General features: G+C 36.8%; 1 protein-coding gene and 1 pseudogene across 1 annotated transcript in view; both read left to right on the top strand.

The window, feature by feature from the left end:
• CCDC14 (coiled-coil domain containing 14) overlaps nt 1-23,259 on the top strand; it is a 46,491-nt gene that overhangs the window by 4,391 nt on the left and 18,841 nt on the right. The window contains exons 2-9 of the mRNA XM_053565266.1: nt 18-73; nt 388-460; nt 702-771; nt 860-982; nt 11,625-11,864; nt 11,964-12,058; nt 12,991-13,507; nt 16,954-17,095. Of these exons, the coding sequence (XP_053421241.1) occupies nt 18-73; nt 388-460; nt 702-771; nt 860-982; nt 11,625-11,864; nt 11,964-12,058; nt 12,991-13,507; nt 16,954-17,095 (1,316 nt within the window). The remainder of the gene's footprint in view (nt 1-17; nt 74-387; nt 461-701; nt 772-859; nt 983-11,624; nt 11,865-11,963; nt 12,059-12,990; nt 13,508-16,953; nt 17,096-23,259) is intronic.
• On the top strand, nt 8,129-9,507 carry LOC128568075 (isocitrate dehydrogenase [NADP] cytoplasmic-like; annotated as a pseudogene).

Here is a 23,259-nt window from a genome sequence, read left to right as displayed (position 1 = left end):
AATACCTTATGTCATAGGTGTTATCTTCAGGAACGCATGCTGGATCTACTAAGTTAACAAATGGGAAGAAAGGGTAGGTACTAAAAGAAGTTTATAACTCGGAAGTTTTAAGAAATTTTTTCAGGTCATTGGAAGACTATACTATATTTTGCCTACCCCAGAAAATTAGATGGGCCTATACATTCCTTCATAACCTCTAGGGAGTAACTTTTCATATCTGCCCATGTTAATAATTTTAGTGTTTAACATTAGTCTTCATAATGTCCTCATAAATCCATCTTATACTTGGTTAGACAATCTTTTTGTGCTGGAAAGTAAATAACTACTGCATTTTGGGAAAAACATACTGGTATTATTTGCAAGAATATTAATGAGCTTATTTTCTAGGACCCATTTAAGAAAAATAACACGTTTTAATGCAGATTCTGGTCACTCCACCAATTCTGATTCCGCAAGTCAGGTAAGATTAAACTGAATAGATACAATACACACTATCTTAGTATCTTCAGATAAAAGCTAAGAAGTAGAAATAAAATGCAGAAGTAAAATACCAGTTGCTCTAAGAAAGTATGAAGTCTGTTGCTTAAAAATGTTTTCTAATAATAAATTGCTTATAAATAAAGACATTTTAAAACTATATAATTTTTTTCTGCAATAAAATATTATATGCAAATATATTCTAAATGACTTTCTCCTTACAGACTGAAACTGCACAAGGCCTTGATGGTTGTGCTTCTTTGCTGCGGGACATTTTGAGAAATGAAGATTCAGGTTTTTTTTTAAATACTTCTTTGCCAATCATATTTTCTTAATTAAGTCTTTTTTAATGTTAACGAATTTTTGTTTTAATTATTGATAGGTTCAGAAATAGTGTGCTCAGAAAATAAATCTAATCCCAGACCTTTAGAAGGCAAAAGATATGGATATAAAAAGAAAGGATATGAGAAACATACTTTTCCTTTAGGAGCCCAAAAGGAAATGAGTAAGCATTTTTTTCTCTTATTTATTTAAAGATAATCCTTAATTGTGGGGATTTTTATAGATTATCAGGATTGCGCACTTGTCTTTCATTTTAACAATTGGTATTGATTGTTTAGGTTTGTGTGTGCTTATGCGTCTTTTTCTCTAGTCAGCTTCTAATTATTGAGTGGTCACTTTGCTTACTGTCATGTGCCCAAGAAGGAAAGTAAAAACAAAAGGGGACTGTATCTGGGTTTAGGAGAAAATGTTCAAATCCAAAATGACATTTGGAAAGTATACGGAGTTACCTTTGTTTCCTCGCCACTTGTTTTCATAGATGATCACATTTATGAAATGTGAGGTTGCGTTTGAGGTGTGTACTTATAGTAATTGCTCTAAAATTATTTTGTATGTGTATATCATTTTTTTTATTGTTGTTCCTTGAGGGTACAATAAATCAGATTATACTGATTGCATTTGTTAGGCAAAGTCCCTCTTGCAATCATCTCTTGCCCCCTGTATGTGTATATCTTAAGTTGACCAAGAGCTGAACTTGTTGAGCTGCACAGTTAAGATATGTGGTACATAAGTAGGTAAAATTTCAAGTTGGATAGATAAGGAAAGAAAGCCTGCCACTGATTGACGGTGAATATAACTGTGGATGTTACACCCTCACAGTTAACTTTGTTGACTTAATCAAGTATAATAATTCACCAATCAGTTTAGAACAAGCAAGTTTTGATTATGTTGCTCTTAGAGTTCTATAGAACAAGATAGCCCAAAGTGAAGATGAGAAAGTCCACAAGGGGAATTCAGATGGACAAGAATTAGACTAACTTGTTCCACAGTTTAGATGGGCCAGAAATGTTAGCACTGTAAGTATGTGCTTAGATTCAGTTTGGGCAAGGGAAAAAGTCTAGCATATTATCTAAGGTCCTAAGTATTAAGAGATCAGGATTTTGGCAAAGAGGCTAAGAAAATGAGGTTGAGCATTCATAGGACTAGAGGCTGTTATTCCAGATCAGCATTTTTCAACCTTTTATCTCACAGTACATTTGAACCTATAGTTAAACTTTCATGGCACACTTAAATTATGTTGATCAAAAAAAAAAAACCAGAACGTGCTTATTGTGCTTTGAATTTCTTTCAAAAATAATGATCTTTAAAAATTTTTTGCGGTACACCCAAGATCCTTTCAGGGCACACCAGTGTGCTATGGCACACTGGTCAAAAATCACTGTTCCAGATGGTCCTGAGTTAAAGATCTAAAGCAGGAGAAACTATTTCAGTCCTTCTTAACCCATCTTGGAAGCCAGTCACATTCAGCTTCATATTGTCTTGACTAGCACTGTTTAAGATGGTAGCTACTAGCCACACATGGCTATCAAGCACTAGAAATATGACTTGTGTGACCAAGGGATTGAATTTTTAATGTTACTTATTTTAAAGTAATTTAAATTTAAAATTATTATAAAACTTTAAAGTATGTTTAGAATAACTCGCATGTATGTTAATCTACTTTTCAACTGTAAATTTCATTAAATCTAAATATGGATCAAGTTTTTTTTTTTAATATATGATAACTTTATTTTTATTTTATTTTATTTTATTTTTTGCAGTTTTTGGCCAGGGCTGGGCTTGAACCCACCACCTCTGGCATATGGGGATGGCGCCCTACTCCTTTGAGCCACAGGCGTCGCCCAGGATCAAGTATTTCTGATGAAAATTTAGCATCCAGATTGAGATGTGCTTTTTGTAAAATACATACTGGATTTAGAAGATGTAATACGAAATATAAAATATCTCAGTTCTTGGGCGGTGCCTGTGGCTCAGTGAGTAGGGCGCCAGCCCCATATGCTGAGGGTGGCGGGTTCAAACCCAGCCCCGGCCAAACTGCAACCAAAAATATCTCAGTTCTTTATATTACACATCGAAATGTTAATATTTGGGATATATTGGTTTAAATAAAACATAAAAAATAATTTTACCTATTATTTTTGCTTTTTAATATAGCTACTAGAAATTTAAATTACCTATATGATTTGCATTATATTTTTATTGGACAACATTGGTCTAAATTGGGTCAGCCAGTTTTATAAGTAATTTTTTAAAAGTTTTATTTACATATTTATTTTTTGAGACAGAGTCTCAAGCTGTTGCCCTGGGTAGAGTGCCATGGCATCTCAGTTCACAGCAATCTCAACCTCTTGGGTTTAAGCAATTCTCTTGCCTCAGCCTCCCAAGTAGCTAGGACTATAGGCACCTGCCACAATGCTTAGCTATTTTTCCTTTTTTTTTTGGTTGCAGTTGTCATTGTTGTTTTAGCTGGCCTGGGCTGGGTTTGAGCCTCCAGCCTCAGTGTATGTGGCCGATGCCCTACTGACTGAGCTACAGGCACTGCCCATAAGTAACATTTAATCATTGTTTTCTTTGGCTGCTTTTGTGCTGCAGTGGCCGAGTTGAGTAGTTGTGGGATCATCTGGCCTACTAAACCTAAAATATTTGCATTCTAACCTTTTAAGAAAAAGTGTGCTAAATCTTGGTCTTAATTCTTTTTATTTTTATTTTATTTATTATTTTTTTTAGAGACAGAGTCTCACTTTATCGCCCTTGGTAGAGTGCTGTGGTGTCACAGCTCACAGCAACCTCCAACTCCTGGGCTTAGGTGATTCTCTTGCCTCAGCCTCCCAAGCAGCTGGGACTACAGGTGCCTGCCCCAGTGTCTTGACTATTTTTTGTTGTAGTTTGGCCGGGGCCGGTTTTGAACCCGCCACCCTCAGTATACAGGGCTGGTGCCCTACCCACTGAGCCACAGGTGCTGCCCCATTGGTCTTAATTCTTAAAGCAGAGGCCTATTTATTGGGGTCCAATAGAGAAAAGAGTGGCAGCACCTGTTCTTTCCATATACATTTTGTCTTAAGGCAGGTTATTTCTTATCCAGGACACCCTTCTTCAAGGAACTCCCATTTGGAATGTACATGGCTGACAGTGGGTGTCATGGTAGTAACTTGTTGGATCCTGACTTAACTGCTTTCTGTCAGAGTTCCAACAAGAAACAGATGGCAACACTCAAATTGAGATAATTTGAGGAGGGTTTATTTACAAGGGGACTCAATTAGAAAGGTAGGAGTAGGTTACAGGAAAACCACAAGGATGGTGCCTGGTGTTAGCAGCAGTAGCAGAGCTGTTATCATTTCTAGGCCTTAAGCGATTAGGAGAGGGAGAGGACATTAAGAGATGCTGTTTTATAGAGTAGGCTGCATTGAGAAGAGCAGTGAGCTTTACTGACAACCTGCCCAAGGTGGCTTCATAGAAAAGGACCAAGAATAAATAGATACTCTTGCCTCAGTGCTTCTTCCTTTCCTTGAAATGCCAAGACTTGCGTTGGATTAAACCCAGATGAAGCCCCACTGATATATGTGAGTTCTGGGAAGCTTACAAGCTAATAAGTTGGTCTTAACTGTGTCATGTATGCTGGCAGAAGACACAAGGCTATTGGTTCGGAGACAAGGGACTATTTCTCACAGCGCAGCAAGCAGCATGTATGCCAGCATATTCTTCGATGCTCCCAGTTCCTATCTGGGTAAGATGATGGACTCGGATGGATGCCACACATGCTCTAGTTTTAGCCTATAGCTGAGAAACACTGAGTTTGGGGAATTTGTCGTTTTGATAGTAAGCAGTAAGCAAGCCTTTATTTCTACCAGAGGGAAACATTGCCTCATCCTTCAATTTGCTCACCATAAACCCTCAGAAATAGCTCAGGTAAAGAACTTAGGTCAAAGCCTTGCTTTCTTGGTATACACAGAGGGACAAGTAGGAGCAGGAGAGTTAGTCTCTAAACCAGGCGTCCTCAAACTTTTTAAATGGGGCCAGGTCACTGTCCCTCAGACCACTGGAGGACCGGACTATAGTTTTTAAAAAAAAAACTATGAACAAATTCCTATGCACACTGCACATATCTTATTTTGAAGTAAAAAAACAAAACGGGAACAAATACAATCACACCACTTCATGTGGCCTGCAGGCCGCAGTTTGAGGACGCTTGCTCTAGACAGTGTAATCCATACAGATCAGCATCCAAGGGAGAGCAGTGTAGAAATCAGTAGGGGATGATTTGGAATGGCAGATGAAAAATTCTGGCCTTTGGAGTCTCTACCCTTAAGTTCTTACTTGGATTAGAGCCAGATCAACAATTCTGGCCCATAATCAGGGTACAATATTCTTATTGTTCTTTCCCCCATGTTTTCATTATCAGCAGGAATAATCTACTCCCATAGGACGGTCTTCAGGGTTGCAGTATTAGAAATTAGTTCTTGTTGACTTATTTATTCCTAAGGTTAACTCATTAAAAGAGAAGCTTCCTCTTTGATTCAACTACTCTTTTAAAAAAAATTTATCAAATTGTAGCACTATCTAGAAAGAAACATCTTTTGTTTATACATGTGTGTTTGTGTGGTTGGCCAAAGGTTTTGCTCTGTTATCACAATGCTCAACAATACACAAAAACCATGGTCATCTCTTGCTCTCTTTTCCATCTCTCCCCAAGTAGGGTAATTATAAATACAACTTTAAGGAGCCTTTTACAGCATATTAACTAATACCAGTTTACTTTTAACATACGTTGTCTAGCTATTTTGTCTTATCTGTCTTCTGGGGCATGCCTCCTTATATACTTGCTGCCTGGGACCTACCTGATCTTTGAACATTTGTGGCGTCAAGTAACCTACCTTGCTGCTTCTGGGAGTAAGGCAGAGACGCAGATCCAGAAATGTATTGTGCTTACTTGGGCGTGCTTCTGACATTAAAAAAGATTTTTTTTTTCAAATAAGCAACTTTTTACATTTGATAAGTCTGTTGAAGGCTTTCATAATTCTCCTTATCGTAACATATACATAAATTGCTGCCTTCACCTTAGGAAAATAAACTACCATAGGCAGAGTCCTGTGAGCATTGATTGCCTGCCTCAAGGCCACGTGTAGTTAGATATTTCCAACTGTGCATCCAGTGGCTCTTGTCTGTACTAGATGTTTGTTTTATATTTGGGTGGCAGGAATAAGTTAACCTGTCAGACAATACCATCCATCTAAGCAATACCCAGTGCTTATACAGCAACTGGAATTCAAGGACTGAAAAAATTTCATGGACTGAGTAAACAGATGCATTCCTTTCATGAATTCTACTTCCTAACACCAATTAAATACTTTGCCATCCTGATCTTTTAGGTAAAGTTTTCATGTGAGATATTTTGGTGTAATTAACAGGAGCAAAAAATACACTTCATTTGTATTTGTGTAGTAATGGGCTCTTTTTTGTTTTATTTTAAAATTCTATGATAGTAATATAACTGTGATCTTTTCTGTATATCCATTTATGGTTTCTAGCTTATCCTGAGTTATCTGCTTTAAGACTTTATACCTTAAGTGTAAATATTTAATGTTGTCAGTAGAATTTTATATGGACTGAGTTTATAAAAGAGCAAAATAAATTGTTTTATAATTCTAAGGCTTTGATTTTTAAGAAATAAGGAAATTTATTAATTTATGTTGGATGATGATATCTGTTGGCAGAAATGTAATATCAAAGCTCAGATTTATTACTGACTGAAAACCACCGCTTGAAAAGAAGGTAAAAGAGGGTCAATGCCTGGGAGCCTTGAGTATCAAACCTGAGAATCTGTAAACCAGATAATTCTTACCTTCAGGGACCAAAGGAAATCCAAGAGCAGAAGGGAGCCCAGGACTGAAAAGGAAAAGAACAGTAATATGCTAGATGGCCATGGACTAGGATCTCACCCTCCATAATTTTAGATTTCCAAGTTAAAATATTTTAGAGTATACTTTTTCATTTGTATCATTATAAGATTTTATTTCTAATAAGAAATAATACTTGCTTTACAGAAATTTATTAACCAAGTTTGTTTTAGCTCATCTCTTAGAGAATGAAGGTAACTATTATTGCTTTTGGTTTTAATCACTTCAGAGGGTACATATTCAGATGTATGTCATTGATCTCAGTAAGATTTATGAAGACAATATATTTACTTTATCTATCTTAAGTTTTTATAGCTGTTTGGCTATATAACATTTACTGAATTTTTATTGTATGTTAGATATTGGCTTTATAAGTGTTGTCTGATTTACTTTTCACAACAATCTTATGAGGTAGGTATTATTATCACCATTTTTCTGAAGAGGAAGTCAAGAGAGATTAAGTAATTTGCCCAAGGTCACTCAGCTAATAAGTGTTAAAGCTTTTAGTCAGGTGTGGAAAATAGATTGATAGAAATAGATCATCTCAAAAGGAAACATACCCCAAGTCAAAATGGAACCATCTGATATCTCCAGTCATTTTCATAGTAAATATTATCTTATTCTTTAAAGTTTTTTTTCTATTTTCACTGGTTATAATATTTAATCTGTCTTTAACTTTGTGTTTGCTTTTACATGTAAGTTTTATGCTTCTAGCAATGTTTTTATTTTTGATAAGGTGTATGTTATATATTTGAGGGATTCTACACTTTTTAATTTAATTTTTTAGTTTTTAAAAAATTAAGGAATAATTTTAAAGTACATGAAAGCTAAATAAATTTTTGTGTGTACACACCTGTATGTACATATAGTCACATAGTTACCACCTAGATTAAGGTATAGAACATTTTTAAAAGCACCCTACGAAGCTTTCTGCCTGTCAGTACCCTTTCCACCACCTATTCTCTCATCCCTAGGTAACCATTTTCCTGACTTCTATTTCCATTCGCTAGTTTTGCTTTTTTTTTTTAAACTTCCTATAAGTACAATAGAATGCTATATACTCTGGTGTCTGACATCTTTCACTCAACCTGTGTCTTCTGTTAAATTTATCTGGGTACCCATGTATATCAGCACTCTGTTCTTTTTTCATTGCTGTATAGTATTGTAGCGGGTGAATATTATGTAATTTATCCATTTCTACTATCCCAACTGTGGTGTTTTTGGATTTTTACTACTGCAAATAAAGCTGTCGTGAGGTTAGGCTGCTGGGGACTGGGGGAGAAGGGGTGGCAGAGATACCCTAGGTCAGCTCCTAGTGCTGAGGTTTAAAGGTCCTGGCACCAGAGAAGGAAAGGGTGGACCTGGAGATCTGGAAGAAGGGATCAAGCCAGCTTCAGTTGCCGTTCACTTGCACGATGGCTGCAGAACGTCTGCAGGCCAAGAGCCTGCTGGTCACAGTGTCACTCAAGACTTGTAAACCCCAAGATTTGCTAACAGACAACGAAGTGGGGACTCCCCGTTGGGTGTCCTTGGCTATGCACATGCAGAGATTATTTGTGCTCCCTTGACCTTCATTTAGGAGGAGATGAACTGCATTCAGTTGAGACTGCAAGACTGAGAGGACTTGGGGTGGTTAGAAAATCTTTCCCTATGTGGAATTAGATTTACAAAGCTACAACTTAGGCATAGAGAATCACGATGACACCAATGATCACATCACCAAGGATGCGGCAGAGACCATAAAGAAATACAACGTAGGTGTCAAGTGTGCTGCTCTCACCCCTGATGAGAAGAGGTTGAGGAGTTCAAGTGGAAACAAACGTGGAAATCACCAATGGTACCTTTCAAAATATTCTTGGCAGCACTATCTTCAGGGAAGCTATTATGAGCAAAAATATCCCCTAGCTTATGAGTGGTTGAGTGAAACCCATTGTCATAGGTCATCATGCTTATGGGGACCAATACAGAGCAACTGATTTTACTGTTCCTGGGCCTGGAAAAATAGAGATAACTTACACACCAAGTGAATGGAACCCAAAAGGTGACATACTTGGTACATAACTTTGAAGATGATGGTGATGTTGCCAGGGGGATTATAATCAAGGTAAGTCAGTTGAAGATTTTGCACACAGTTTTTTCCGAATGGCTCTGTCTAAGGGTTGGCCTTTGTATCTGAGCACCAGAAACACTACTGTGAAGAAATATGGTCGATGTTTTAAAGATGTCTTTCAGGCGATAAATGACAAGCAGCACAAATCCCAATTTGAAGCCCAGAAGATCTGTGTGAGTATAGGCTCATTGATGACACGGTGGCCCAACCTATGAAATCAGGGGGAGGCTTCATCTGGGCCTATAGAAACTATAATGATGATGGACTGTGTGGCCCAAGGTTATAGCTCTCTTGGCATGATGACCAGTGTGCTGGTTTGTCCAGATGTCACGTCAGTAGAAGCAGAGGCAGCCCACAGGACTGTAACCCATCACTACTGCATGTACCAGAAGGGACAGGAGACATCCATTAATCCCATTGCTTCCATTTTTGCCTGAACCAGAGAGTTAGCCCACAAGCAAAGCTTGATAACAATAAAGAATGTGACACTTAATTTGCAAAGGCTTTGGAAGAAATCTGTATTGAATTCATTGAGGATGGCTTCATGACCAAGGATATGGCTATTTGCATTAAAGGTTTACCTAATGTACAACGTTCTGACTACTTGAATACATTTGAATTCATGGAGAAAACTTGAAGATAAAACTAAGGCCAAATTTTAAATTCATACTGGACTTAGGATAAATGTTTTCTGGTAACTAGGTTTACATTTTTCTGTATAACACTCAAGGGTATAGGCAAAATCAATTTTGTAATTTGTTTAGAAGCCAGAGTTTATATTTTCTACAAGTTTACAGCCTTTTTCTTATACATACAGTTACTGCCACCCTCATGAAGGTAGCAAGGGACTTGTTTTAAATTTTATTTTATTTGCTGGTAGCAGCCTGGGAGTTAGTTTAGTACTCATTCATATTCATTGTCACTTTTTCTCAAGTGCTGATATAAATGACTAAAATCAAGAGTGCTTGAAAGGGTAAATGATAGCTATAAATTGTTCCCTAAAATATGGAAAGTGGAAATTCACTCCCTTGCCCTCTTGTCCATGACCTTTGGGTGCTGGGATGTTTTAGTGTTATGGATGTCTCATTACGTGAGAACTGTACATTGAACTTGCACGTAACTGGGACAAAGTATGAATGCAACTAAAATATGAAGACACTGCAGTCATTTTTGTAAAGAACATGTTGAATGTTTCCAATCTACTAAACAATTTTGAGGCTACTGGAAAATTTAGAATCCAGGGTAACTATTACCTGGTGGTTTGTACTCTATTTTGACTCTTCCTCCTCCTGGCCTATCCTGGCCTGAGCATTCTGCTCCCATAAGCAGCATATTCATCCAAGTGCAACAATATATACTGCATCTTTTTTGGACTTCTGCTGGTCTGTTTTATTTCTTTCATATAAATGTAATTTCTCAGAAATTTAATAAACACTGCTCCCTTAAAAAAAAAAAAGTTGTGAACATTCTTATACATAGTAGTACACGTAAACACTGATTTCTGTTAGGGTCATACCTGGGAGTGCATTCGTAGAATACATGTATGTTTAGCTGTGGTAGTTAACTACCAAAAGCTTTATATTTGTCTAAATTTCATTTATACCTTGATAACCTATGATCTATCTGAATATTCTCATTTCTGTTAATAGTATTTATTTTTTAATTTGGGTAGGGTGTCTTATTAGGAGAATAGAATTGAGGTTTTTATACCAATCCATAGGGTACTGCAATGTAGAAAACTTTGTAGTTTTCATTTATTACTTTATTAGTACCAAGTTTCTACTTTGTTCATGGACTAATACCAGGCTTTATAAGAGAAAATAGTACATATGGTCCTGTCTAAGGAAGCTTATGGTTTAGTCAGAGGCACAGGAGAATAAAAGATCGGCAGTGTAGGGTAATGCTACATAGGTCAGTGTTCTATGATTTGTTTAATCAAATGTGCTCTGGGATGATGAAGGGTAGTTACTGGATTGGAAAAGACTGCATGGAAGAGAGTAGCTCAGATAAGTATTGTTGGCTGGATAGAATTGGATTGGAAGGAATGGTCGTCATGAGCAATGTTATGGAAAGGTCAGAGAAGCTTGTTGGATATCTAAATTAGCCTGCCTAGAATGAAAAAATTTGAATGAAGGGAAGTTGGCTAGGAAAGTAGGTTGTGTTCCAGCTTTAGAAAATTTTAATAGCCAGGTTAAGATGGTTTTCTTGAGGGCTCAAGGTGTAGATTAAGTCCACTTTTTTTTTTTTTCCAGTTTTTGGCCGGTGCTGGGTTTGAACCCGCCACCTCCAGTATATGGGGCCGGCGCCCTACACCTTTGAGCCACAGGCACTGCCCGATTAAGTCCACTTTTTTTTATTGATCTCATAGCTCTGATTTCCCCCCCCCCCAAAACTGTCAGAGCATCAGAATTGTTACAAAGTATTCTTTTCTTTCTTAATCTGTTTTTCCCTTGAGAGCCTAAACTGGACAAGGGGCAAGGCAAAGGAGTTTTATTAGACTTTAGGGACAATATAATACCCTTAAGAAAGATTTTAAAATTAAAGGAGAGATTTTACAAATAGTATTAATGATTTAGTTAATAGCTGATTTTTGACTGGGGAAACTTGCTTAATTCATTAGCTACTTTAAAAAAGAATTCCATGTGGTTTTCTTTAGGGGGCAGGTAGTGGTAGTGGTAAAGCCCTTCTGTGAGGTATATGATAAATTGGACTATTTCTGATAGTCCCTTTTTTTGCTTGAGATCTTATGGTAAAAGTTTTTGGAGAATCATATTTCAAGAACTTTTGTTCTTCCCCATCAGCATCTTCACGGAATAAGAAAAAGATAATAGCTAATGAAACTTATGCTGGAAGTGGAAAACACACATCAGACTTACCGCAAAACTGGTCATTGCAAGATCATTATAGAATGTATTCACCCATGGTATACCAAGCCCTCCAAGACCATGTGCAGACTCAAATGTCACTGATGAAAAACTTGGCTTCAGAGAACAAAATGAGTGGAATTTCTGCTGTACCTGGCCATTCTGGGTCTGGTTCTGGTTAGTATGGAAAATGTTTTTAAAATCATGAAAAGAAGCTCTAAGTAAATGGGTTGGTTATTATATAAGCAACAATTTTATTTCCATCTTACCTTGTAGAGTCTCAGGCAGCTTCAGATTCTAATTATGGCTCATACACCTCGCGCTCAGTCTGGTCACCTCAACAACCACCCTGCCCTCAAGTGGTTCATTCTGTGAGTACATTCTGTATACTACACAAGTAGTTATTTGCTTGTAAAAATTGTCATCATAGGAGGGAATATTGAATTTATTGATTGTATTTTAATGCACTAGGATGAAAAGAACAATTTTTTTCAGGTTTTTTTAATTAGAAAAATAAACAGTGAAGGAAAAAAGGTGGGAACAGATCAGTAGAAAAAAGAAAACAACCATAGCCACCATCTAAGCACAACTACTAGTAACAAAGTTGATAGTGTGCTTTCTAATTATTGAATTCTCTATGTAGGTTTGCTTTCTGTTTGTTATGTTTGCTTTCTTTTTAAAATAAAGTTATAGTTAAATTTTATATAATTATATAATTTGTTGCTTATCACATAAAATTTTATAAAAATGTTTATTAATAAGTACCTTTTAAGAATTTTTAATAAGTAGTTAATACTGTATTTTTTGAGTATACCATAGTCTGTGTAGCTACTCTTGTATGATTAGACATTTTTGAAAAAAATAAAACAAAAAACAGCTTTTCACTACTGTAACATTTCTGTAACTACATTTGTACAAAAGCTTTTTCTATGTTTGAGCTTATTTTCTGACAGTGCAGTTTCCCAAAGTGTAAATGTGTGTTTTAGTCTCAAAATGGACTGATTTTGGATGCCTTTGAACCATGTACGGTATTTGTCAAGTCTGTTTTAGTCGGGGCCTTAAAATTTTCCCATATTGCAGAGTAAACTAATTAAACTTTAGGAACTAAGAATCTTAATCTTACTGAAGAGAAATCCAGTTTACTCACTTGTAAGCTGAAAATATTAGCGAGTCATTTTCTAATAATAGAAAATTATTTTCTAATATTTCTAGTTTAAGTTTGTTATAATTAATACCAACAAGTGAGTGCTTCTACTTCTGAAGGCTTAACTTGCCTTTTTTTTTTTTTTCCTCTTTTCTTTAGGAAGTTCAAACTGATGGTGACAACCAGTTTTCATCACAAACTAAAACGGTTCCTGTGAACTCTTCTGATTGTCTAAAGAATTTGTTTAATACCATTCCTGGAGTTCCTTGTAGCCTTCCCCAAACTGACATATCTGCTATTCCAACTTTTCAGCCTGTGGACCTGGGTAACAGGATTCTACCACAACAAGGAATTCGTAAGGAAGCAGACCTGCTAAAATGTTTTCAAACATATATGTCTCTGTTTCAATCTCATGGGAAAGAAACTCATTCAAACATTCAGATCCACCGAAGCCCAATTCCATCACAGCCAGCTTTTGGGGCCACTAATGAAGAAAAATGTGCCAAAGAACAAATTAGAGAGGCTGCAAGTGAAGAAAAAGATTTAAACATAGGTATGCAAGATGCAAGCATAATCAAGGATGTAAAGAAGGCAAAAAATGTGAACCATACTGCTGAAAAAGTTAGAACTCTAAAGTATTTGTTGAGAGAACTCAAGGCCCTGGTAGCAGAGCAAGGTAAGTAAATACTTTCTTATAATTTTCTGTAGGGTGGTAAGTTAAACTAAGTAGCAATGTCATGTTATTTAGCCATCATTTAACTTTAGAATAACTAACATGGAATTTATGGTATTTTTCATAGAACTCTGCTTTGAGCTAATAAGGAAATGAGTTCTGCCTATTGTATTCTTATTTTTTAGGTTTTGGTCCCGTCTTATTTCCTATGGATTTGAAATGTGTAAGGGAATATAAAATATTTGGTCTTTTGCTTGCAAGTGTGTGTTCATTCTGCTTGATAATGGACCTTAAAATGCTTCAACCAGGTTCGGTGCCCGTAGCACAGTGGTTACGGTGCCAGCCACATGCACCTAGGCTGACCAGTTCGAACACACCCTGGGCCAGCTAGACAACAATGACAACTGCAACAACAACAACAACAAAAAACAGCTGGGCGTTGTGGCGGGCGCCTGTAGTCCCAGCTACTTGGGAGGCTGAGGCAAGAGAATTGCTTAAGCCCAAGAGTTCGAGGTTGCTGTGAGTTGTGATGTCACGGCACTCTACTAAGGGCGACACAGTGAGACTCTGTCTCAAAAAAAAGATTCAACCAAAGAGAATTTGTATAGATAAAATTTTAATTATTAGAGGACTTCCAAAGATGACTAATTCCCTAGAATGTGCTGATTATTTTTCCTATTTTAAAAAGATGAGGACTTCCTTTCCATCATTTCTTTTAATAACCAACTGTTAATACATGTATTATTAACAATTCTCACTTAGAGAAGTTACCCAAAACTTTTTTCGTCTTTTTCAGTTTATTTTTAGGATTTTTTCCTTAAATCAAGAAAAAATGTCTTTGAGCCAGGTTATAGTCCTTTGATTTTGTTCTGTATACATATTCTAAAGTAATGGGTATTATTTAGACTAAGGTATACATTTGTGTATAACCTGGAAAACATAATAATTGATTATGGAAGCACTGGTTGAATAACTTTACAGACTGACCAAGAAAGAAACAAAATCTTAAAATGCGATGTGAATGTTTAGCAAGAAAAGTTTAGTATGTTAAAATTGCTATGTTTTTAGATCTAACTTACTACCATTGTCATAATAAAATACTAAATATTGTTAGCTATCATTTACTGAACACTTACTAGGTGCCCAGCACTATGCTAAGTGTTTTATATGCATTATCTCGTTTAATCCTCACAGCAACCCTATGTGGTACTATTACTGCTCCCATTTTACAGATGAGGAAACTGAGGCTTGGAGAACAGTATCTCATTTAATCTTCTCAACAACCTTGTGAGGTACTATTTTTATCTCCATTTAACCATGAAGAAACCCAGGCTTCCAGAGTTAAGTTATTTAGATTTTGTTCAAAGGATATAAAATTTCAGTTAGATAGGCCAAAGGCAAAGAGATCTATTTTATAGCATGGTGACTATAGTTAATAACAATGTATTGTATTCTTGAAAATTGAGGAGAGAGTAGATTTTAAGTGTTTTTTAACCACACAAAAAAGAATATATAAAGTAATGTACATGTTAATTAGCTCAGTTTGACCATTCCACAATGTACAAATATTTCAAAACAACCTACTGTGCATGATAAATTACACAAATTTTGTCAGTTTAAATAAATAAATTTTTTTTCTTTTGAGACAGAGTCTCACTCTTTCTTTTTTTTTTGAGACAGAGTCTCATTTTGTTCCCTTAGCAGAGTGCCATGGCATTCATAGCTCACAACAACCTCAAACTCTTGGATTCAAGTGATCCTCTTGCCTCAACCCCCCAAGTAGCTGTGACTACAGGCGCCCACCACAATGCCTGGCTATTTTTAGAGACGAGGTCTTGCTCTTGCTCAGGCTGGTCTCGAACCTGCCAGCTCAGGCAATCCATCTGCCTCAGCCTCCCAGATTGTTAGGATTATAGGCATGAGCCACTGTGCCCAGCAAATCAGTGTCTCAATCTTGTTGTCCTGGGTAGAGTGCCATGGTGTCATCATAGCTCACAGCAGCCTCAAGGTATTGCCCTCAAGGGACCCTCTTGCCTCAGCTTCCTGAGCAGCTGGGACTATAGGCACCCACCACCATACCCAACTAGAGTTTTCTGGGTTTTTTTGTTTTTGTTTGTTTGTTTGTTTTTTAAGTAGAGATGGGATCTCGTTCTTGCTCAGGTTGGTCTCAAACTTATAGGCGTGAGCCACTGCATGGGCCAATAAATACATTTTTTTTTCCAAAAGATTAACTTGAAACAAAAAGGAATTAAGTAATTTGGCTAAGGTTATTTCTTTAGAAAGTAGTGGAACCCAAGTCTCCTGCCTTTAAAGCCCATGAGTAAAACTACTCTACAAAAGAATAGTAGACGATTACTTGGTAATTAAGTGGGCACAGTTATTTACTTGTGCATGTATGTACTTTTTATCAGGATGTGAAAATACTTGTGGTACTGAATAATTTTCTTTTTTTTTTTTTTAAGAGTCTTGCTCTTTTGCCCAAGTGAGAGTGTAGTGATGTCATCATAGCTCACTACAACCTTAAACTTGTGGGCTCAAGTGATTCTCCTGCCTCAGCCTCCCAAGTGTAGCTGGGACTATGGGCGTGCAACACCATACCTGGCTAATATTTTCTGTCTTTTGTAGAGACGGGTCTTTTTCTTGCTCAGACTGTTCTCCAACTCGTGGCCTTCCAAAGTGCTAGAATTATAGGCATGAGCCTCTGCGCCCAGACACTGAATACGTTTTTGTACATTAGAATACACACACTTTCAACCTCTTTTGGATATCAAACAGTTAATATGTAATGTTAAATATTTTCAGTCCATAGAAAATTTGAGTGGGAGTGAGGAGACAAAATATACCTTTCTGTACTTCTGTTTGCTACCTCCAAAAACATCCACTCTCCACAATTAGTAACAAAAATGGTATTTCCTTTGATGTCACATCAAATGAGGAGTGGCTGGTTGTTTTAAATCTATTTTAGAAAGTTAAATAATGAAATCTTATTCAAGCAGACCCTCACTCAATATTTTACCGAATTAGTCACCTAAAGTAAATTTTTTGCTTATGCCAGGTTCAAATGTTCTATTGGGAATGTTTATACTATAATCATTTATAGGAAACCCTGTGGTAATCATAGGAGTCTACTATGTCCTTTGGTAAGTGTGAACCAGCTGTAAACCACATCCCTACTTGACACTTCAACTGAAAAAATTACTAATATAATAATTCTGGGATCTAAAATTTAGCTTTAATGTACTGAAGTTAAATTTCTTTAAAATTATTCTGAGCAAATATTAATATAAGCAGCAGGACAGAAGAAATAGGAATAATATTTGAGTTTAATTTATTTATACCTAATAAATATGTACAGGATTTTTTAGTAATATGTACATAAAAATCTTTAGTAATATGTAATAATATCCAAAAATAAGATTTTTAAATTATCCTTTTTCTGCCTTTTGTAGAAGACTCAGAAATTCATAGGTTGGTTACAGAAGTGGAGGCATGTGTATCTGTGCTTCCAGCAGTAAATGGAATTACAGATATCCAATTGGAAATAGCACTGGCCATGCAACCATTAAGAAGTGAAAATGCTCAGTTACGAAGGTAAGAATTGCTCTTTGATTATTTTCGTCTGTATGAAAAGATGTCTCATGGCCAGAACAAAGGTACCAGGTGAAATATCTACAACTTCATAAAGAAAATAAATACACTGTCTTACTGTATTTCTACTTTTTCTTTCCCATTTTTCCAAAGATTTTGAGCATTCTGTAACTCTTCTGTTACTTCTGTCCACTGGCATGTATTTTCTTCCACCTTTTCTACCTCTGTCATTGCTTGTTTGGTAGTATGTAGATAGGAACATATGAAGCCCTTTAGTGCATGTAGCAGGCTAGTCTATGTTATGCTGCAGTAACAAACTTCTAAATTTCAGTGGCACAGCATAGCAGAAGTTTATTTCTCCCTCATGCCACCATGGGTCATTGGAGGTTCTCTGTCATACTATGCCTCAGGATCCAGGTTTCCGCCGTTTCGTGAAGTCACTATCTGTTTTCAGAAAAAATAGAATGTGGATATGGCAACAGGTCATTCTTAAATGACTTGGCCCAGAAGCGACTGACCACATACATTTAATAGATTAAATAAAATAAGGCACATGGCCCTGCCCAATAGAAATGTCTGGGACATTGCTTTGGAAAACAAATTGTTTTTCCTCTGCTCTCATACTACAGCAATTCACACAGAACACTTCTGTGACCAAATGTGTAGGGATTTCTCCCCACCAGCCGCAGCAGTCATTTGTGCAGCAGACAGCACCTGGGTGTCCTCCAATTCAATTCCAACACTATCCATCTGGAGATAAGTGTCAGACTCCATAGGTTGAGGGCCCAGTCCCACAAGATTGAGCCCCACTTCCTCAGTTGGAAGTAGGAGGTTATTTTACAAGTGCTTCTGACCTACTGGCTATAAATTGAGGTTCCCTTGACACCCTGTTTGGGTTTGATTAATTTGCTAGAGCAGCTCACAGAACTAAAGCAAAGAAGTACTTATTTTTACTACTTTATTATAAAGGATATTACAAAGGCTACAAATGAAGAGATGCCTAAGGCAAAGTGTGCAATAAGGGATGTGGAGCTTCTGTCTCCTTTTCAGGTACATCTCCTTTTAGGAACCTCCATGTGTTCAGCTACGCGAAAGCTCTTTGTAACTGTCCTCTTAGGGCTTCTGTGGAGACTTCGTTGGATAGGCATGATTGAAGCATGAACAACCATGTAGAAATGTCGTTGGACAAAAAGGGCATGATCCGAGACTGATAGGCTGAGTGGGAAATCTCAACTCTGTTGAGATTCTGCTTGACTTTTCTCTGTAGCATTCCTTCCTCCCAGGCATGGGACAGGACCTCTTCTGAAGTGGGGGGTCTTGTGACCTATAATCAGACAAGACAGATCAGAGAATTTCTTCATGGCTAGCTCTGAGACAGAAAGGTGGGGGTAGATTAGAGTGTATTTTTAGTTCTGTGACCTGCCTTGGAGCAGATAAAAGGAAGGCAGGAGAAGGTCAGAGAGAGCTGAGACCTGCTACTAAGGCTTAAAGTACCCCAATAATAAAAAAATGTATCTTTCGCCTCCGTCACTTGGAAGCTGATCTGAAGCTGCTTTGGGAACCAAGGACAAAATGGCCAAATACTTTAACAAAAGAAATGCTTATTATTTTAGTGACTTAGGACATAATAAAGGGTGTGGGATTTAGGATCCAGAAACCATGGCTGAAAACATAAATGTATAAATATCACAGACATGTAATCCGTATTTCCCATACTTCCTCCTTTCCTTCTTTGTTACACCCAGGAAGGGAAGGAGAACCAGTAAAGATGAGCACTAGTAGCCTCGCCATACTTAAACATAGAAACAACTTATTTAAATTTTTAGGTATTTTTCCTTTGATTATCTTAATTTGTTGCAATTACATTCTTAATTTGTTAAAGAAAGATGTAAACCAGGGACTTAATCTTGAAATACAGGAGAAATCATTCACATGTTGTCAACAGTATCTTAACTTTGAATGTTTCAGTGATGACCGTGAAGGCCAACACTCCAGTGTCTGTTTAATGTATAGTAGAACCTCTGTAAGTTGACCACCCAAGGGACTGTAATAAACTGGTCAGCATACGCAGGTGGTCGATGTGAGGAATTTTCATTGAGTACGTGTGGTGCATGTCTGGCTTTATGAAAATAAGGTCAATTTAAGGAGGTGTTCAGTGTAGGGAGGTGGTCAACTATAGAGGTTCTACTGTACTTTGCAGAGAATTGGAATATGTTTTCAGGTGCTTCTGCAGCACTGCATTGTGAATGTACCCTGAGAGAGGGTTACAGTTGCGTGAGCCATAGATGTACAAGACAGGACCTGCAGGGAACTGCACATTTTTTTCAGTCGACTGGAAAACAATTAAATAGGGTTCCTAGTTGGAGAGTAGCTTCAGTGTACTATACATCTGGAGCCTACAAGGCCTGATATTTAGTATGATTTACTTGTTTAGGATTATTTTTCTAAAGATTATTAGCCTGTAGTTACTATGATAAAAGATGAGGTTGCTGGGTTTAAATTCTAATGACATGGATACCCAAAACATTAATTTTTTGAAATAAAAATAACAATAAATAGTAATGGTAATGAATAGCAAGTGCTACTAACAATTATTGAATGTTATGTGCCTGGATATTGTCCTTTATATGCGTCACCTCTTCAAATCCTCACCATGGCTCTATGAAGTATGTGTAATGTTGTCCTCGTTCATAGACGAGGAAACCAGGTCACAGAGAGTTTAGGTGACTTGTCTAAGGTTACATATCTAAATAGTTACAGAGTACAGACTCAAACTCAGGCAATTTGATTTTAGAGCATAATAGGGAGTTATTTATACTTTGCTATTTAGATGTATTTTGTAGAACAAAAGTATGTTATTAAAGGAATGTAAGCCATTCAAAAAAGTATATTGTTTAAAGGAATGACAATCAAATAATTGGTTTCTTTTCTTTTTAATTTCAGCTTGCTTGTTCATCATTCTTCTTCGTTTGAAGTAACTCTTTTCTGTTGTTGTTCATTTTCTTTCTTCTTTTTTTCAATGCTTCCTCTGGCGATGCTCTGTCCTGTTGCCTCCCCAGTAGCTGGGATTACAGACACCCACCACAACGTCTGGCTATTTTTGATGTTAGTAGAGACGGGGTATTGCTCTGGCTCACTGCTGCTCATACTGGTCTCGAACCTCTGAGCTCAGGCAATCCACCTGCCTTGGCCTCCCACAGCGCTGGGACTACAGGCATGAGCCACCATGCCCGGCCAAATAATTGGTTTCTTAAACAAGCATACCAAAAGTTACTCTCAGAGTATTTCCCTATTTTAACATTGTCACCATGGGAAAGATCAGTTATTCTTATTTATTTCCGTTCTTTAGAATATTTTAGAATTGCCTTAGGAGCTAATTTACATGTATAAGCCATTCAAGAAAATGAGACTTACTGTTTTATGGGCTACCACATATTTTTAATTTTTTTAAAAGGTTATTAGTTTGATGAGTACTCTAATTCTTCAGACTTGGCACCAGAGCTTTCTGGCTATCTTTCCTTAGAATACAAAGATTATATGGCATGCAGTTGCTGCTGTTATTTACTTGATCTTCTAAAGCACTGGTTCTCAACCTTCCTAATGCCGCGATATATTTTCATTGTTACAAAGGGGTCACGACCCACAGGTGTTGAGAACTACTGCTCTGAAGTATTCAGCATTTGTGTTGGAATTTTTGTGTCACTTGGTAATCTTTATTGGAAAGAATTATCCATAATCTTCATTACAAATAAAAGTTGGAATGCATGGGCTCATTCAAAAGTGTTTTATCATTTTCAATTAAAAACCATTTTTTTTTCTATTTGGGAAAAACTGTGTGTTTCTTTTAGCCACAAAAGTGATTTTCTAGGACTTTCTTAAGAGTTTATTGCCATCTTGTGGCTTAAAAAAAAATAGCTAGGTGCATTTTTTCTATGGCATCCTGGCATTTTTGGGTTTTAGGCTAGACTGTTTTATGTGTCTCTGACACAGTTGTCTAACATTTAGCCATCCTAGTCCCATCCACTAAATGTCTGTAGTGTCCTGTTCATTTTGAATACTGAAAGCCTTGTCACGTTCCTAAACTTCCTGGCTGGAAGTAGAGGGGAGTATATATTAACCTCTAGTTAAAGAGTCATTGAGCTAGAGAGTATCTTAATATTTACAGGACAAGTAAGAATCATGACCACCTCCTCCTGATTTTACAGTCAAATACAAGACCATTATATGCCCACACAAAACCAAAAAATGAAGTGGGAGGAGTCAACCATGGCATTCTTTATAATTTAACAGATGGTAACATAATTTTTCTAGATGGGAGCTACTAGAGAAAGAATAGATATGTTTGTTTGTTTTATTTCGTTTTAATTTTTGAGTTAGGAGAGGAAAAAGGAGAGCCTGTGAGTTAAGATTTAGATGTGCTGAATGTATAATTTCATTTCAGGTCATCTGGAGATATGTATGATAGAAGTCTGGAGCACAGGAACAAGACCCAGGATAGAAATGTGGACTTGGGAGTTATTCACTGTACATATTTCTAGTGAGCTTTTACTATAGATCTGGCAACTGTTGTAGGTACTGGAGACAATGGTGATTAAAAGCATGTGATATGTTATTAGCATGTAAGTTGTTAAGTTCACAGAGAAGGTTAGAGTGTGAACACAGTGAAGGGTGAATTGCTGGGCAATAACAGCTTTTTAGGGAAAGAACAGAGGAAGAGGAGCCTGTGGAAGAAACCAGAGGAGAATAAGAGACATAGCAAGAAAACTAGGAAAGTGACATCACAAAAGCCCATGGAAAGACAAAAATTTATAGGAGAGATTTTTGCATAACATTCAAAATAAACTGACAACAGAAACAAAAGTAGATCAAGAGTAAACATCACAAGACAAATCTCTGACAGAAAAATGCAGGAAAGCTTGAAACACAGTCTATCAAGGAAATCAAAGATAATATCATCCTTCTTAGACGGAGAAAGAGATTGAGAGAAAGTGCTTCAAGAAGGAAAACAGTAAAAGGAGAAGAAAAGTAATTGAAGTTTTTAAAGGTGAACTCAGAAAAATAAAAGAGAAAACCAAAAAATGTTTCCTGTCAGACTTAGGTTATTTTTCTTCCTAAAACCCTTTAAAATTTTTTTCTTATTTATTTTTGTTATAATATATATATATTTTTTTCATCTTTCTAATCATTTGTAAATGATTAGGTATTTATATTACATTAAATAAGGGTATTTCTTATCATTTGTAAATGATTAGACATATACATTTCCAGGGTAGTGAGTACATTCACAATGACATCTTTGCTATCTATGGCCAGAACTTTTTATCTGTGACATAAACTCTGTACCCATTTAACAGTAACTCTTCCTTCTCTCTTTTTTAAGTCTCCAGTGAGGTCCATTTTTTTTTTTTTTCCTGTTTCTAAACTTCAGAAGACTGAACTTTTGTCTCTTTAGTTTGCTTGAGAATTGTGCCTAACACTCATTCTAACAAGTATTTGTTAAATTGACTGAATGGTGGTTAAGTTGGAGGAAATCACACAAAGCAAAATAGAAAAAGAACAATATAAAAATTGTTGGAGAGAAGTGCCTCTAGTAAGATCAGATATTCTTACAAACTTACAGCAGCCATGTGTTCGTGTGCTACCACAGGAGTTAGAGCAGTGGGACAGCGCTTGTGGTGACCAGGCAATGTAACAGATGGTTCATGTTCATCTTTGCATGTAGTTCTCACAACCAAGGCGGATTCTGTTCACCCACTTTACAGAAAACGAAGTGGGTCAAGTGGTAACCAGCTGAACTAGAACCCTCACATGCATAACTTTTTAGCAGTGTAACTTCTGGAAAGTTATCTGTCTCTTCAGATTTGGAGTGTTGTACAGTAAAGAATATTTAAGGGCGGTGCCTGTGGCTCAAAGGAGTAGGGCACCTACCCCATATGCTGGAGGTGGCGGGTTCAAACCCAGCCCTGGCCAAAAACAAACAAACAAAAAAGGAATAAACAGGTAAGGCCAGTTTGGGGCAACAGTAGAGCTGTTAAAAATTTAAGTTCTTGGCTTGCCCGTATCTCAGTGGTTAGGGCACCCGCCACATACACCAGGGCTGGTGGGTTTGAACCCAGCCCAGGCCTGATAAACATAAAAAAGAAAAAAAAAATAGGTAGGCATTGTCA

Source organism: Nycticebus coucang, chromosome 16 (genome assembly GCF_027406575.1).
Source record: "Nycticebus coucang isolate mNycCou1 chromosome 16, mNycCou1.pri, whole genome shotgun sequence".
NCBI classification, from domain to species: Eukaryota; Metazoa; Chordata; class Mammalia; order Primates; family Lorisidae; genus Nycticebus; species Nycticebus coucang.
The sequence above is the reverse complement of the archived record's forward strand: the minus strand, read 5'-3'. Positions and strand labels throughout refer to the sequence as shown.